The sequence below is a fragment of the Mercenaria mercenaria genome, unplaced genomic scaffold, assembly GCF_021730395.1.
Source record: "Mercenaria mercenaria strain notata unplaced genomic scaffold, MADL_Memer_1 contig_3409, whole genome shotgun sequence".
In the NCBI taxonomy this organism is placed as follows: Eukaryota; Metazoa; Mollusca; class Bivalvia; order Venerida; family Veneridae; genus Mercenaria; species Mercenaria mercenaria.
In genome coordinates this window covers 23332-40488 of record NW_026461543.1, presented here as the reverse complement: position 1 = coordinate 40488, position 17157 = coordinate 23332, and the positions used below count along the sequence as shown (strand labels likewise).

The following is a 17157-nucleotide window of genomic DNA, read 5'->3' as shown; positions in this document are numbered from 1 at the left end:
AAGAAAGATATACTACACACTTCCCTACCCATAGAGCCTTACCAAATATGCGTTTATTAAACAAACCTTGGAGATATAAATGTTGAAATGAAAAACCTTTTACAAAAATTTAAGAATTATCACCTGCCGTTTTCGCATGATAAACATTTATCAAAAATTTAAAACAATGCCGCGAAATCGAAATACAGTGTCTTAAGATTTTTTTTTCATGTGTCAAGTGATTTACTTTTGCATAGTTCTAAGACAGTTCATTCCAAAGTTTTGGACCAAAAGTACAGAAACTTCTATCATTGAATAGTTTGCACTTGCTGTATAGAACGACCTAACGACATTCAAAATTTTCAGACGATCTCAAACCTTGTCTACTAGGATTATATCTGTAAGCAATTCTGTTAAGTACAGAGGTGCTCTGCCAGTGTGACAGCTATACACGAAAGAGAGTATCTTGAACTCAATTCTTGCTTTCACTGGCAATCAATGTAAGTGGTACGATGCTTGTTAGAACTGTCAAATTTCCTCCTGTTAAGAACAAGTTTTGCACACATGTTTTGAACATGTTGCATCTTATGCACTACACAGTTAGCTACTCCATACAGTATGACATTGCAATAATCCAGATGTAAAATAACTAGAGACAAACTTAAAATTGGAGAATGTATTGCCATGTACAAGTACTTTTATTAAAATTTGACTATATCCTTGTGTTTCCCCAATGCGTGCGCTCTCCTCAATTCATGCTGTCATTACTTTCCATTTTAACGCACGTGCGGAACTGTATGACATACGAATTTTATACCATTATTTTCGCTCATACATTGCGAAAGGTAAATGTATTAAGAAAACTGTGGAAAAGGCATATAAAAAATAAAAAAATGATTACCTTTATATAGTTCTTCCAAATATCTTCTAACTTTCCATTTTAAACCTTATATTTACATAAGTTCACAACTTTTTAGCTCGACTATACGAGGTATGGAGAGCAATCCTACTCGTCCCGGCGTCGGCGTCCTTTCGCGATCGCACTTTGGTTTTAGTTTTGATGCACTTTCTATTTATCTTTGTTATAACTTGATGAATTTACTTCAAACTAAAAAAAATGTTCCTAATCTTCATCCACATCATATGGCGCAAGGGTCATGATCCTGGCACCAATATCTCATGAATTATTCCCATTTATACTTAGAATTTCAGGTTAAAGTTTTGGTTCACTTCACTTCATCTCAATTATTACTAAATCGACTTATTCCAACTTACAATACTTGTTCAACATCATCACTTCCATCATATGACAAAAGGGCAATAACTCTTGCACCAGTATTTGACGAATTATGCTCTAATTTTACATAGAATTCCAGGTTTTATACACAATTTTGGGTTAAATTTTTGATGCATTTTCACTCTATCTATGCATATGATTCAAACTTAAAATTGTTGTTCCACCTTATCACCCATATCATATGGCACAAGGTTCATAACTCTGGCACAAAATTTGTATGAATTATGCCCCCTTTTACTTAGAATTAAATGTAAATTTTGATGTATACAACTATATTTCAGTTATTACAAAATGGATTCGTTTCAAGGGGAAACAAGGTGCATCACTCTTGCACAAATATTCCATGAGTTATGCCCCCTTTTTGCTTACAATCATATTCATTTAACGTTTTGATACACTTGATCCTTATCTCTCATATTTCTTAATACTTTTGACACAGAATGAAGCTATTATCCAATATCTTCATCCACTGGAGTCATTAAACACTCCAGTGACATATCCAGCTTCATCAAATATGCCAAGTTTCTCTATCCAGCACTGAAATAGTCGAGCGCGCTGTCTCCTGTGACAGCTCTTATTTACCATCTAGCAGCAGCCATCGGTGTCATGGAGGCACTCTTTAATTTATTTTTTACACTGTAGTATGTTTTACAGTTACGTTCACTTATATTCCACTTATATTCCATTACTGTCAAACATCTCTTTTTTTTTAATTCCGGGCTAACTTAACGTCCAATTGACGCCATTTTATTACTTTATTTTGATTTATTGGTTTGAAAAAGTATGACTATAGTTACATTCCCAAATTGCAATAAAATTTGAACAGATACCGAAATAATCATTAACAATGTAATTGCTTTAATAATTAAACAGTAAGAATATGAACAAACTTCTTACCATTAACTGTTAACAGAGCAAAGTTCCCTCTTTTCTTGTTATTTGTATGTTTAGGATTTACGCACTAGTTTTCACGAAGTCAAAGAAATGTTGAGTATCTTGCAATAATATGAGATGAAATCACATATTTTGATAGAAAATGGATGACATTATTGGAATTTCTGTAAATTACTATTCGCCATAACAACCTTGACCCTACTGAGCAGCCAATTAAAGGTCACAAATGAGGAAACAGCTCCTGCGTGTATACAAAAGGTACGTGATTTTTGTAAATGCTTCAGTTTAGTGCGTTTTGAGTGTCCTGTTAATAGTTCATCTGTTGTTAAGTATAATTAAATTAACAAGTACTTGTCAGCTTAAGGTCACGAAATGTGGACACAAACGGGTAGTTGTGTTAAATTATCGTGTAAAGTTGGTTGTCAAGAGCGTTTTCTCCTGAGTCGAACATTTCTATAATTCGATACATAAACATGCTATAAGAACATCATAGTGCAGGCAGATGATCTAAATTTGTATGATACGTATAAAAGCAAACATCGTAATGAATGTAGTCTTTTTTAAAAGAAAATAGGCTAGTACTTTGTTGAAAGTAATGGCGCTGTCATATCAGTGGTTGAGATACAAATTAGTAGGGTTAAGGTCTGACCAGAACAATTATCTTTATTCAAGAAAAATATTGTGTGCTTTCAGGGATTGTTCGAGAAGCATGTGTGCGAAGTAATGAACGATTGATTTCTTAATCACACTAACGTTTTTTTTTATACCCAAATATTACCATGATAAAAATCCTGTATTTATACGTATAATTATCTGTTGCAGAAAGGGATTTGCAATTCGTTTTGTAAGCAATATCACTATGTCATGAATTAGGCAGATAATTCGACTGATTCTTTTACTTTCAACGAAGAAAAATTAAGGAATATGAAAAGATGTTCTTGAATTTCACGATGTTGCAAAAAAGATATTTAACACGAACACAAACATACAAACGAAATATTTGAAAACGAAAAGGAAATGATAAAGGACTGATTTTGTCACTTTCGAGCTAAGCTGTAGTCAAAAACAAAATACTCTTGATAATACTGCTGATATGAGTACAATGGCACATTTGTTTTGAAGAAACACATAGCAATAGGAAATATAATTTAGTGGACACATTTCTATTCAAAATGGTTTGCTATGTAGTGATAAATCTTTTCTGTTTTAATTTTTCTTTTTTAGTTAGTTATACGATAATGGAAATATGTTCTTTTTGTTCAGATCTAAAGCAAACATGAAAACGTTAATTTTAAACCGCAATAAAAAGGTAAAAGGCAGACAATACGTCACATCGCCATCACTGCTGTATAGCGACATCACTAAGGCGAAAGCTCTACCGCTTTTAAAAACTGCTAGCATATTTCCATTAAGCATCAGTCTTATTCAGACCATTTTCAGGCGCGATAACGTTCACATAATATATCGTGACATCGAAATGTAGTTTCAATGCCGACATATATCAAAACACGCAAATGTCCGCATCAAGAAAAAAGCTCTTCGCACCACAACCAACACACAATTAAAATACAACTACAGTCAACCTGCAGCCAGCGTCTTTACACGACCGATTTTCAATAAAAGTTATATCACGAAACACATATTGTAAAGCCTTACAGTTGTAAATCGGTAATAGCTGCACCACAGAAATGTCTATAGCTCTTTTTTCTTATCACCAATGTTTGATGGTAGCGCTAGGGATTAGTGGCCCTGAATTATCACAACATGCAATATCGCCAGGACTGAGGAACCAAAGCGCATTTGAAAGATACTTGCATAATACTATGTGTTGCGTTAGAAGATTGTTACGTTTGTTGTATTAACCAGTGAAGTTTAATTTAGTACAGTATCAGTCTTACATGCAATAAATTAATGCAAAAATTTAAGTAGGTCTATAAATTTTATTTGATATAATTACAGTGTCTTTATGCATTTGTTATACGATTGTAATAATTTGTGTTCATCTAACACAGTTCCGTTGTATTTACGATTAAGAATAGAACTTTTGATGCTCACATGATAAAAACATTTAACACGGACAATATCAAACAGGTAAAAATAATTTCTGTTAGACTAACTGTGTTCTACATGTAGTAGTTCTTTTATCATATCATCTCTGCTACCCTCTGCTTGTTTTCCTCTGTTCAACAGGGCATTCTCTAACTCAGCATCACTCATCTGATACGGACTACCACAAGTTTCATGATCTATTGCTTCCTATTGAATAATAAATTAAAAATATTTTTTCCGTTTTACGCAATCATGAAAAAAAGAGAGAAAAAAAAAGAGAAAAAGCACACAATATTAACATAACTAAAATTATCCTTTTTACAAAATGTACAAATGTTTACTGAAGACGGACCATCAATACCTTAACCGTGCTCATCAACTGTGACATCTTTTCTTTTGTTTTGTCAAGTCCTAAATCGTCTAGAAATTGGATGATTTGGCCCATCTTAATTCGGCGAATAGAAAACCGTTTCAGAAACCCCTTGATGTTGTTGATGAGAGTTTCCAGTGAGGCCACTGTAAATGTAATGTAAAATAAGTTTATTATATCATTTAAATATTTTAGATTTCATTTTTTTTGTAGATTTTGCCCGATTTTGGGATGCATCACAAAAGCAATGCCTCACACGATTAGGCAATTCATGTGGATATCATTATTTTATTTTATGCTAACTAATGAAATACTGTATTCTATCAGTTAAATATATTCATATTTCATCACTCACACTGTGAAAATATGAAATCTATATTTTCACACTGTGAGAGATATAGCTCCGCCCCCTCATTACATTGTGTATGAATTTTAAATTATTTGCTTAAAACAGGATGAAAATTGTAGCCGCACTTTGTTCTTTATAGTGTATTTTCGATTCAAATTATTTTACTTAAAGAGAATTTCATACCGTTATGCAGCAAAAAATAAAACAAAATGGAACTTTATGTTGCATGCGTCTTTATAACGTCACAGCACGTCTGACGTCATGTCTGTTTACGCGCGTCTATTTCCTGCGCTGAGATTAAAATAGTTGCAAAATGCACATCTCAACGTAATTGAGCATAAAATAAAAAGAAAATTTGTTTGTTTTTCGTGAATATAGAACATATCTCACCTCGAAGTGAGAAAATTTTCACATTTTCACTCGCGCTAAGCGCTCGTGAAAATATTTGAAATTTTCTCACTTCTCAGTGAGATATATTCCATATTCACTCAAAACAAACAAATATCCTTTATCTATTTTACGCAATCTACTGTAATAGACTATTACTTCAACAAATATTTAAAAATTCAATGCATACCAACTGTTTTAAGTGCATTTCGTTTTCGTCTTCTTTTCGTCAGTTTGCTGTAAATACCATCAGGGTCATCTAAGGAAAGATACAGTTTCTTGTAAGCCGGATGATGATAAAAAGCGTCATAACGCAAAATTGTGTGTTTACTCTTGATTAAATTGTGTATTGAAGTCAACGAATGTCCACATTGATATTTTAATAAATGATAGATTATTTTCCAGACCATCTAAAGTATATTTTAAGCTCAGCACGACCCTTTCATTGTGTTTTTATTATTCCACTTCGGGTTTAGTTTAAGGGATGCTATTTCTATATAAGATGTTCAAAGACAGTGTAAAATAAAAAAAAAGACTTTCCTAAAATATAGATCATGATAATAATTATTTCAATTCATTTTAGTGAAAATGCATTATCACTTGTCTAATTCTATGGTTTAAACTTTAAAGCACATCCCGAAACGGAGTTACGACCAGCCTAACTTGCGACTTAATGATCGATACACTGTCACCTTCCAAATATGATTTCAATGATGAACAATATAATATAATGGTAAAAACATAACTTGAATAGCGCACTTTCTTTAGATAATGGGACATTTGTATATTGTTATGAAGTGCCAGTGCCTAAGGCATTCACCTACGAACTTGCAATATCGACTTGTTTTTGTTTATCAGTGACGTCAGGGAATTTTTAAGTCATCCACAACGCATTTTACTGGAAGTGTAACGTGACAACAGAATTCAAGTAAAGCTGATCATTTACTTACCAAATAGATAATAACAGATCTTTACCATGGTTCAGTGTTCGTATGCTTTGTTTAACAGACGAAACAATTGAAACATAGCCAGTGTGAGGTCAGTGTAAGGCCATTATGTTCTGAGCAATATTCTTGGATTAACAACCCAACAAAGTTGCAAACGGCCCTGTTTCAACGTATGTGCTAAGGGTAAACATGCTTGTATATAAGCTTGTTCTAAGGTAGTTAGTTAGTTGGCACCACGTATTACTTGAAAGGACAGGAAAACGAAGTTGACTGTTGATACTAGCTTTATTTTACTTCGAGTCAAGCTGCATTATATATCCATTATCCTTGGTACAAATGAACTAATATGATTCATATGCATATGCTACTACAAGGAAGGTAAGAGTAGATTTCCCTCAAACACAAATGTCACATTAATATATTGAATATAGTTTACTCTTAAAGATAACGAACTATTTGAAGGAAAACATTTTTATGTATCGACACGGGTATTCAGTGATTGTAATTTAATGGTACACTTATTCTTGCCAATTGTGTTACAAGTAGTGGAAAGCAATTTGAATTACCAACCTTTAATTTCTTCGACATCTTGTCCTGGCTGATCAGCCACGTCCATATCATCTGTAGCAAGGGACTCATCTTCTGGAACCTCTTTCGATGTATCATTTTCCTCTCTGCCATTTGGACCGACTATTACTCCACTTACAATTGTTTCACCCTAAAATGACCAAGCAACCAATTAGACGTCATGGTTTTGGGATTTTGAATATGTGTCTTTTATGTATGTCAAATATGTTTAACAAATTTAAACTTAAGACCAATTCTCTGTAAGGACCAAAAAGATTGAAACTCATAGTCACAATTTTACCTGAAATTTATTTTATAAAGAGCATGCAAAATTAAGAAAATCCCTTTTTCTGCTTATGTCCCGCTTACCATGGAAACGAGGAGGCACTTTCTTCTTTTGAAAATGAATCAAGGGACTGCGCATATTTGTTATCTATAAAATACTTGAAGGTATGCTTTATTTTGTACTACTGCTAATTTTAAAGACAAATGAATAAAGGTAAATTCCATGGCTATTTAATTCTTGTATGATCTAGACTTGTAACTGTAAGGAGCATGATATTTACTGCGCAAAACAGTAAACGCAAGGCTATCATGAATGGATGTTGCGACAATGCCTATAAAGTAACAATTTCATAGGTCTTAATAATGTTTTTTTTTTTTTTTTTTGTTTTTTTTTTGTTTTGTTTTTTGTGAAAATGCCTATAAAGTAACAGTTCCATAGGTCTTTATTATGGGTTTTTTTTTTTGTTTTTTTTTTATTTTTTATTCAGAAAAGAGTACTTTTCTAATGCTTAAACATATTGACAGCTTTCAGATGCGGTTTTCTTGTTTCACAGGATAAAAATATAGATGCAAAAAGTTCTTTAAAACGTCAGAATTGTAACTTTCTTGTATGTTGTCACGGTAACGGGTGATATTCCTTAAAGTTAAGGAAAAAAATGGACAGTATAATTTCATAAAAAGATTTTGGTGAAATTACTTATGTTTTAATATTCTATTTCTGGAAATTTGACAACATTTCAGGTAAAAATGTAATCTATGCATAAATAAAATTTCATTTTTGTCAATTTGCAATATTTTCTAAAAATCTCAAATATATCTCAAACTACTAAATTTTCTCCTAAAATTCAAATTGATAATATAGCCCTGGTGAATTCATAAAAATAGTTATATTCAGAGATGAGAAGTTGTTTTTTTCTCTTAGGTCACATAATTCAGATAGACTTATATAGCGAAAAAGTTTGAAAATCTTCTTGTCCAAAACATCAGGGCCTAGGGTTTTGATGTTTAGTACGAAGCATCATCTAGTGACCCTCTACCAAGATTGTTCAATTTATTCCACTAGAATCAAATATGGTCCAGCCCTGGGGTTCACATTATTCACATATACTATACTTACATATAGGGACAAATTTGAAAATCTTCTTGTGCAAAAGCATAAGGCCTAGACCTTAGACATTTGGTATTTAGTATTGTGCAGTAATTAACTATCAAATATGTTCAAATCATGAACCTATGGTCAAAATTGACTGCGCCCGAGGTCAATAGGTTCTACAATTGCTTATATTGGGAAAATTCTTTAAAAATCTTTTCCGAGACCATTAAGCCCGACGCTTAGTTATTTGGCATGTCGCATGTCTTAGTGGTTCTCTACCAAGATTCTTCAAATCATGACCTGCCCAGATGTGCCCATCTCTTACAATGACTTTTATATTGTAATTGTTTAAAAAAAATCTGGTTCAAAACCATAATGCCCAGACCTTAGATATCTGGTTTATACTATTGTCTAGTAATCAACTACCAAGTCTGTTCAAATCATGAACCTTGGGTCAAAACTGACTACGCCCCGAGGTCCAAAGTTTTTCACATTTTTTATATACGGAAAACCTTTAAAACATTCTAAAAATATAAGGCATAAAGCTTGAATATTTAGTATGTTACATGATCTAGCTGTTTTCTACCAAGATCATTCATATCATGACCATGGGGACGATATAGGCAACGCCCGGGTGGTTCCTTGTTTTACTCAAACTTATTTGTTCTTGAACCAATAACCAAGACATTTGTCCGACAAGTATAATGGTTAGTAAAGATCTCAATACTCATCTTGAATAGTCTCTATCTGGACATAATGACCTACTTTCTTGTTTTTGAAGGTAAAGCATAGAAATTTTGACCACTTGTATAACTTTTTCTACTGATTTCAAAACTCATCTTTAATTTTCTTAACCCTGACTTCCTGACCAAATTTCTTGTTTCTGAAGCTACATAAAAAGATTCGGACCACTTGTTTAATTAATTTAACAGATTGCAGTATTTATCTTTAATGATCTGTAGCAAGACCAACTTGACTTTTTTTGTTTCGATAATTTAGCAAATGACATTGTCCAAGCAAGCAACTTAACTCGGGTAAGCGATATAGGGCCATTATGGCCTGTTTGTTTGGCGTTCAAAATACTATTTCAAATGTAACTGTTTAATGATCATCATAACTTTAAAATGTATGAAGCTGACCTTATACACAACTTTATAGTCATCACAAAGTTGAGTCCATTTGGGTAATTCCACTGGTCTTTGTGACACATAGTTGCTTGGATCGACAAAACCCCCTTCTCTCCTTATAGACAGATGGATATGATTGTAATCGCCACATGGAGATTTCGTGACGGTTCCAATGACTACACCAGCAGATACCTGTAATTTTCTTAATTAATTTATTATATGCTTATTCAAAACATCATCAATGATATCCGTTTGAAAAGCCAAAAGCATATTTCAAGAAAATGCTATAAGTACAAGAGAAAGGCCTATTTCAACAACGTAATGATTTGTCGAACACTTCGCGGGCTTAGCGGAAAAACGGTTGTAACTCCTTCTTTATTTCATACAAGTTACAACCGTTTTGCGCTAAGCCCGCGACTTAGTGATTCAAAAAACATCAAAAACGAAAGTGTCACCATAGTATGTCTTCGCCATCGTAAATATAAATGTAACAAAGAAATATTCATTTATCTAGCATTTTAAATGGGGACCATTGTTAGGATATTTTGTTATATTTTTGACATGGTTGCCTTCATTCAATCAAAACTCTGTACACCGAGTGTCTGGTTCGTAGTTCATAGAAATGTTTTTGCTGTCGGTATTGAACTTCTTTCCTCGGTCTTATAAATAATAAATTAACATACATGTACTGAAAATAACCTAAAGTTTGTTTATAAAATTGTTATGAAAATGTTTGACAAATTTTGTGTTGTGCTGGACTGGGACAAATTTCATATTTTAATTGCATTTCCCGCGTTTACATGCAAGACGTATATTGTTTTCTTATGCCATCGACCGTCTGAAAGGTTGTTGACTTCATGCAATTAAGCGTTCCATTATATTATCAAAACAAAAGCAACTCCAAATCACATACCTTCTATATTGAGGAATAGCTATGTGACCTAATGCAGTTTCGTTATACTTATTTCTAATGCAGTGAAACATAGTTTGTGTATGTTCACTGGTTTTCCAGCACTGTAGTTTTAATTTATTTTGGACAGTGCTTTCGGTAAAATTTGAAGACAAAAATGAATTATTAGTAATGAGGTAAACTGTTTCACCGTTCCAAAATCCAAAATTTACAACGATTTCATTCCGTATGAAGTGTTCATTACGGCACCAGGGAATTTGCAGCACTTATAAGCATGACGTTTTCTATATAACTAAATTTTCAAAGTGAGTTTAAACTTAAAATCTTAAAAATAGCAATACAACTCTTACCTTCTTTTCATCGTAAGAAGGATCATGCGGGTGCATGATATCTTCTTCAGGTTCAATGTTTCTTATTATCAATTCGGACCCTGGAGGAAGTTCTCCACTCTCCAAAAGGATTATTTCATTTTCGTTCTCTGAACGAATAACTGTCCCAGAAAAAGGAGCAACAAGCTAACAAAAGAATAAATACAATTTAGTTAATGTTTGCATTTTTTCAGGACAAGGACCTTATGTAGATAACATTTAGTCATACTATTATAAAATTCTTGAAAATCTGCAATAAGTTAAGGAATATCGGATACTTTCGGGTAACCAGTAAGTAATCTATCATACCGTTCGGTATCTATTATTCCACAAATTATGTAAATTCACTTAAGGAATACTTGAGTTGCTTAATGGATTAACTAGTATATCGTTTATATTTAATTGCTGTTTATAACTTCATATTTTTTATAAAATATTATGTCAAATGTTACTAGTATTGCATTTGTTTAAATTTGTCATAGCCCTCGCTATTAGCGTTCAATAATAAAACTTGTCAGAAAAAAAAAACCAAAAAAAAAACACACACACATTTAGAATCGTAGACCGTATACAAGCGAACATGATTACCCGCCGCCAGGAGGCGGTGGGTTTATTGGTATGCTAAAAAAGTTTCGCGTGTGGGACACGGAGCAAGTCACGTGACAGGTTTTCGATCCTGTACAGATTTTTTGTTCGTAGATGTGTGATACACTAATACTTTATTTAAATGATAAAACATTCTATTTATATAAATATTTTATTATTTAAAAAAGAATAAGAAAAACACTTGGGTCACGTGACATGTTTCGACCATCTTCGTAACACACCGTAAGTTACAACCATCTCGGATGACCGTGACCTAATTCAAACGATCCTTTTTTTTTACATTTTTATTTCTACAATTTTCGCCTTTCATGTGGTACATTTGATTTAGATGCAAAAATTTCATAATTTGGAGGTGATGTAGGATTACCAAGATTATCGGAGATTTTTGGAATTATGCTTTTTCTTAATGATAAATTGTAAAAACAGGTTGTTTATGACGTCATCAATATCCGCGTACATAACATGTAAACAAATAATTAGCTGTTCAGTGAGCTGGTAACCTTTGATAGAGATGAGTAAATGGACATGTGTTTACATTACTTCTGTTAGGATTCTGGTTAGGAAAGTGTGGTTAGTTTGCATAAACTATAGATATTAGATTTCATGATATAATTTAATATATTTAGATTGCCATGACCTGCAGATGACCCCAATTATTTTTGAGATCATTAAAAGGACATTCATTATGACTGATCTGAATATACATTTCCGGCGGCGGAAAAACTTTTGACTTGTAAAAGATTAAGTCCGTTCAAGGGTGAATTACAGCTTAACCCCCCATATCCAAAAGCCCTGGTACCGGCTTAAATATAGCTCTATGATCCGTACATCCGTAAACATTGACAAGAGTCTACAAACTTACTTTTCTGAGCAGCCAAATTAAGAAAGAACATTTTCATGAATGGAACAAAGTTTGTAACAAAGGTGGTGATAGGTCAAACAAATAACAACAGCCAAACAGCCAAAAAAAGAGGTTTGTATGATATTTTTACATTTTCTTCTCCCGAAACGAAAACAAAGAAATCTGCAATATCCGACAACGTTGTGTTTTATATGAAACGTTGTATAGATCAATACATTTACTTTAGTGCCATAACTGTAAATTCGGTAGTTCTGGTTAAGTAAGTTGTCTAATTAAGTATTGTTTGTTGTCAACACAGGTCTGGAGTCGTCATTTTTGGACTTACATTTAACAAGTTCGAAAAGCAAGTTAGAAATTAAAATATATGTTAAAAGAGACGATTTCAATTTAGAAATTCTCAACTTCCTCCATCTTGATGGTGATGTACCCCGAGCGATATCATACGGTGTCCATATTTCACAACTTGTTCCTTTACCAAGCGCTTGCTCAAAGCCAGAAATTCGTAATGATAGAAGTTTCCGTATTGCCAAAATATTATTATAACAGTGTTACCGATACCATTAAATAATGAAATGCCTTCACAAATATTTACTACAGATCTCCGAACTTTTAACTTTGTTTGTTTGTTTGTTTTGGGTTTAACGCCGTTTTAACAGTATTTCAGTCATGTGACTGCGGGCAGTTAACCTATCCAGTGTTCCCGGATTCTGTACCAGTACAAACCTGTTCTCAACGGGTAACTGCCAACTTCCCGACTTGTATCAGTTTAATGTTTAAGAAAAATAACACAAACTTTAAAACAGTGGTAACACTTTGTCTAAAGCTACAGTCACACATACGGATATATCCATGTGTTGAGGTACGGTGTGGATAAGATTGGTCTGTGGAGGGGAGGGTGAGGCGGATACGGATAATTGTCACAAACTGAAATACGGAACTCAACGTATCTGCAGGAGAAATGCAGGTATTGCATCATCATTTTGTAATTTATTGAGTTATTGAGGTAAATAGCAGATTTTACGTATAAAATGCCTCTCATGTATTTCTGTATTTCATAACTTTAATTTACATGTAAACTTCATTAAATTCGGTTCAGTAATAAAGAAGTTGATATTTTCTTAACTTCAGTGATTTATGTTTTCATCCCCTAAACCACTATAACGGGTCTAAAATTGTCCTATTTTTCATAGCTATACCAGCTATTGTGTTGCATTAAAATTCCATTGCTCTTTTGTTACTTTTTGGTTGTAAATAACAGCTGCAGTTTATCATCTTCTTATCTAAAATATTTCAACATTTCATCTTTTTATATCTTCTTCATACTTTAACTCTAGACTAGTTAGTAATTATTTTGAGAAATAACGGAAGTAATAAGTGAAGAATTGTATTCGCATGACGTATGAATTTTACTTTACATTACTCTCGCCTTGATGTGAATTCCCAGCGCAGGAATTCTACGTCCCATGGTTGTGCCTTAACCGCCAAGCCACTGACCTTAAAGTTTGTAATCGACTGAGACAGCTCAGGGATGAAAACACCGGATCTGAACTATGTAAAGCGCATTTGAACGTGAAATTGATCATGAAAAGGGCGCTATATAAATCTGGTATAATAATAATAATAATGATAATAATAATATGGGGAGCCAGAATGGGGTCAACGGTCTTTGCGGGACAGTGTAGTGAAACGATGCTCTAATTACCATTTGTTTGAATGTGGAGAAAATCGCTTCCAAAGTTTAACTCGAGTCTAGTTTATTTATTTCTGGGCGAAAACGATAATAAATATGTCTTCTTGTTCCTTGCGTTTAGTTTATTCTGTCTATAAATGTTTTTAATACAGTATTCTTTTTAACTTTTCTGCAATTATTCATTTTTCACTTTTGAGGTTGACAAAAGTGAAAAAAAAAATGTTAAAGGTGCATTGCTCTATCGGAAGATGAACAACAGTTACTGTGAAATTACAAAATTGGACATTGCGCAAAATAATACTTATTATACTTAAGTCAGGGTTATGATTTTCGAATGACCTCTTAAACACAAGAAAAGGTCATATTGCAACTTTCAAGCTTTTCATGGTGAAAAAAAAACTTTTCATGGTGAAGAAAACCCCTAGGTACATTTTTGAGGCACTTGGACACTTCGGTATATGTTCCACCTTTCCTCCTGTCACCTGGATGGCTTCTTCACACGATAGAATTCTGCACAGAAAGCGAGGCTTCGAACAGATGGTTTATTTGCCAAGTCTTTAGCGTGCTACATATAACCCTAAATTTCTGCATGCAGCTGTACAGTGTATCAAATTTTCTCAGTCATAGCCATCCTTTTTTACAAAAAAACCCAAAAAGACAACCAATGTTATATTCATGTATATTTAAGCTCACCTGAACTTTTTGAGCTATTAATATAAAAGGATGGACCGGTGTCAGTTGTCTTGCGTCAACATTTTACTTAAAAAAATTCTCCTCTGATACTACAGGTCACAATTATACCAAACTTGGTAAGTAGCATTTTGGCACAGATCTCTATCAAGTTTGTTCAAATAGTTAACCTTGGGTCCATTTAGGGTCTGCCAGAGCTAAAATGTAGAAACACGTTTTAAGAACTTCTCCTTAATGGATCCTATAAAACATGGTCTATAGCATCAATATAAGGTTCTCACCTAATTTTGTCCGCATGGGGCTCTTGAATCCTTTTAAAGACCGCAATGTTCAATTGCGGCCACTTGGCCCCTCTCAGGGGCTGCTAGATTTAAAGATTGATCTCGATCTTCATTAAACCTGGTAAAGAGAGTATAAGGTCCTTTCTGAAATTTCCAGGGGCCACTAGATCTACAAACAGAAAAACCTTTCTCTCATGAACTGCTTGACCAGTTCATCAAACGTGGTCTACGGAATCATTAGAAGGTTATCTCCTAATTGTATTCGAAAAGAAGCAGTTTGCCCGTTCAAGGGCGCACAAGTGCATAATTTTTATATCCCTTACCATGTTTGTGCCAGTTGGGGGCACTAGCAATTACCAAATATTTCAAACTTTCTTCTCAAAAAACATGTTTGCACATACCGTTATGATATGTATTGAATGGTATTTCTTAAGATACAGCTTCAGAATGACGAAAAAAGTTTCTATTTGAAATACACATCACTACATGACTGTTGCAAATCTTGCATCTTCCATGCCAATAGCTTGACAAAAGATATGTGTTTGTATCAGTAATCAAAAGAAATTTCATCTTTGCATGTCGCGTAGATAGGCATTATAAGTATATTTTAAACATGCTACCATCTATAATATCCTCCATATTTTCCTGTGATCACATGCATGTAACTGCTTCCTCTTGGTAAAATAGAGTTAGGGCAATTCTAAATTAAGTTATTTGGAGAAAGAGTACTCCTTTACAAAGTCTTAAGATGATTACGTGATATAAGTCTATGTGTATGATTGGTCAGAATAATTTTAAACATTACAGTGCTTGAAGACCTAGAAATAGAGTACTTTAATCGTTACTGTTACATTCGAACAGAGGACATGAGCAGAGTATTACGCATGATCTTCCTTTACGACGTTACAAATAACGTTAATAGGGCTCGGCGAGACACACAAAATTGATGTAAAAATCTCATTTTTTCTAAAAATGGAGACAGAGCACTATAAAAATCAGGCGACGAAGTGTTCATCATTAATCGTGCTACTCTAAGTTTAAAGTAAAAAGTGAAATAATTGTTTAACCGTCACGATGACAATCCACTCTAATCCTGGGAACTGAACATCTTTTTAAAACCAACAGATACTGAGCTCAGTTTTTTTTAATGTTTCTTTTTTCTTCTATTGAGTTTTTTTTTTATATCATTGTAAATATTCATATTTTTTCTGTAAATAAACTTGTAAATATTGTAATGAGTGCTAAACTGTTCGTACAGTTTCTGTCCCCGGTTCGACCGTCCTATCACAATAAGTACGTCTTAGTACGGGAAAAATGGTGTGAAACGGGGAACAAAACAAATACAGGACACAAATAATAACCCAGTCACACATACATCGCGGATAGCTACGTCTAGCCACGGATAGAAATGTAGTAATCCGTATCGATCCGTACCTGAACCGTACGGATTGGTACGGATTGATACTTTAAGGCACGACTCAGATACAGATTACTACGTTTCTATCCGTAGCTAGACGTAGCTATCCGCGCCGTATGTGTGACTTGGGTATAAGTAAAGATAGGTTCGGTGAACTAAGTTGAACTACGTTTTACTATGCCTGTCAACTACGCTAAAGTTCGGGTAGCCTCGATAACTACGTTCAGGAAACGGCAAGGTTCGTTTCAGTACAGATAACTACGTTTTATACCCCAGTCACATACGGCGTGGATAGCTACGTCTAGCCACGGATAGAAACGTAGTAATCCGTATCGATCCGTACCTGAGCCGTACGGATTGATACGGATTACTTATTTAAAGTACGGCTCAGACGTAGCTATTGGCGCCGTATGTGTGATACCCCACGTATTCAAGACTTACTCCAAACATTTGAGCGTGACTTTAGTCGAACTTGATTGAAATTTATTCATCCGTACTTAAACGTAATAAACGTAGTTATCCGTACTGAAACGTACCTTGACGTAGTTTCACATGCTGTCAAAGATAATCGTAATAAACACTTTGGCTACACGTGGCCTATTTACATGAAACTTACCGGCCTTTACTAAACCTTAATGCGAACGTAGTCATGAGTATTGATCCGTAGCTGAACGTAGTTATCCGAGGCTGTCCGTACTTAAGCGTAGTTCAACGTATATCACCACAGATCCGTCCACGCGCTGGGCAAGTTGCCAGGCGCAATAAAACGTAGTTAAACGTAGTACGCCTTACCTATCCTTACTTATCCGCGTCCTGTATCTTTTTGATCCCCGTTTCTCACCATTTTTCTCGTACTAAGACGTACTGCTCTGTACTTATCCGTGTTCACTCCCCCATAGACCAATTCCTTCCGCGCCGTACCTCAACGCGCCGACATATTCGTATGTGTGACTGTAGCTTAACTGGGATATTAGTATGTTGAACTACGG

At 34.1% G+C, this 17157-nt stretch overlaps 1 protein-coding gene across 1 annotated transcript in view; it reads right to left on the bottom strand.

Annotated features, from left to right (window-relative positions):
* The window catches only part of LOC128553035 (uncharacterized), a gene marked incomplete at both ends in the record, with an annotated part of 71006 nt that overhangs the window by 31956 nt on the left and 21893 nt on the right, over positions 1-17157 (bottom strand). The window contains 6 exons of the mRNA XM_053534141.1: positions 4288-4426; positions 4581-4735; positions 5516-5584; positions 6843-6990; positions 9357-9536; positions 10605-10769. Of these exons, the coding sequence (XP_053390116.1) occupies positions 4288-4426; positions 4581-4735; positions 5516-5584; positions 6843-6990; positions 9357-9536; positions 10605-10769 (856 nt within the window). The remainder of the gene's footprint in view (positions 1-4287; positions 4427-4580; positions 4736-5515; positions 5585-6842; positions 6991-9356; positions 9537-10604; positions 10770-17157) is intronic.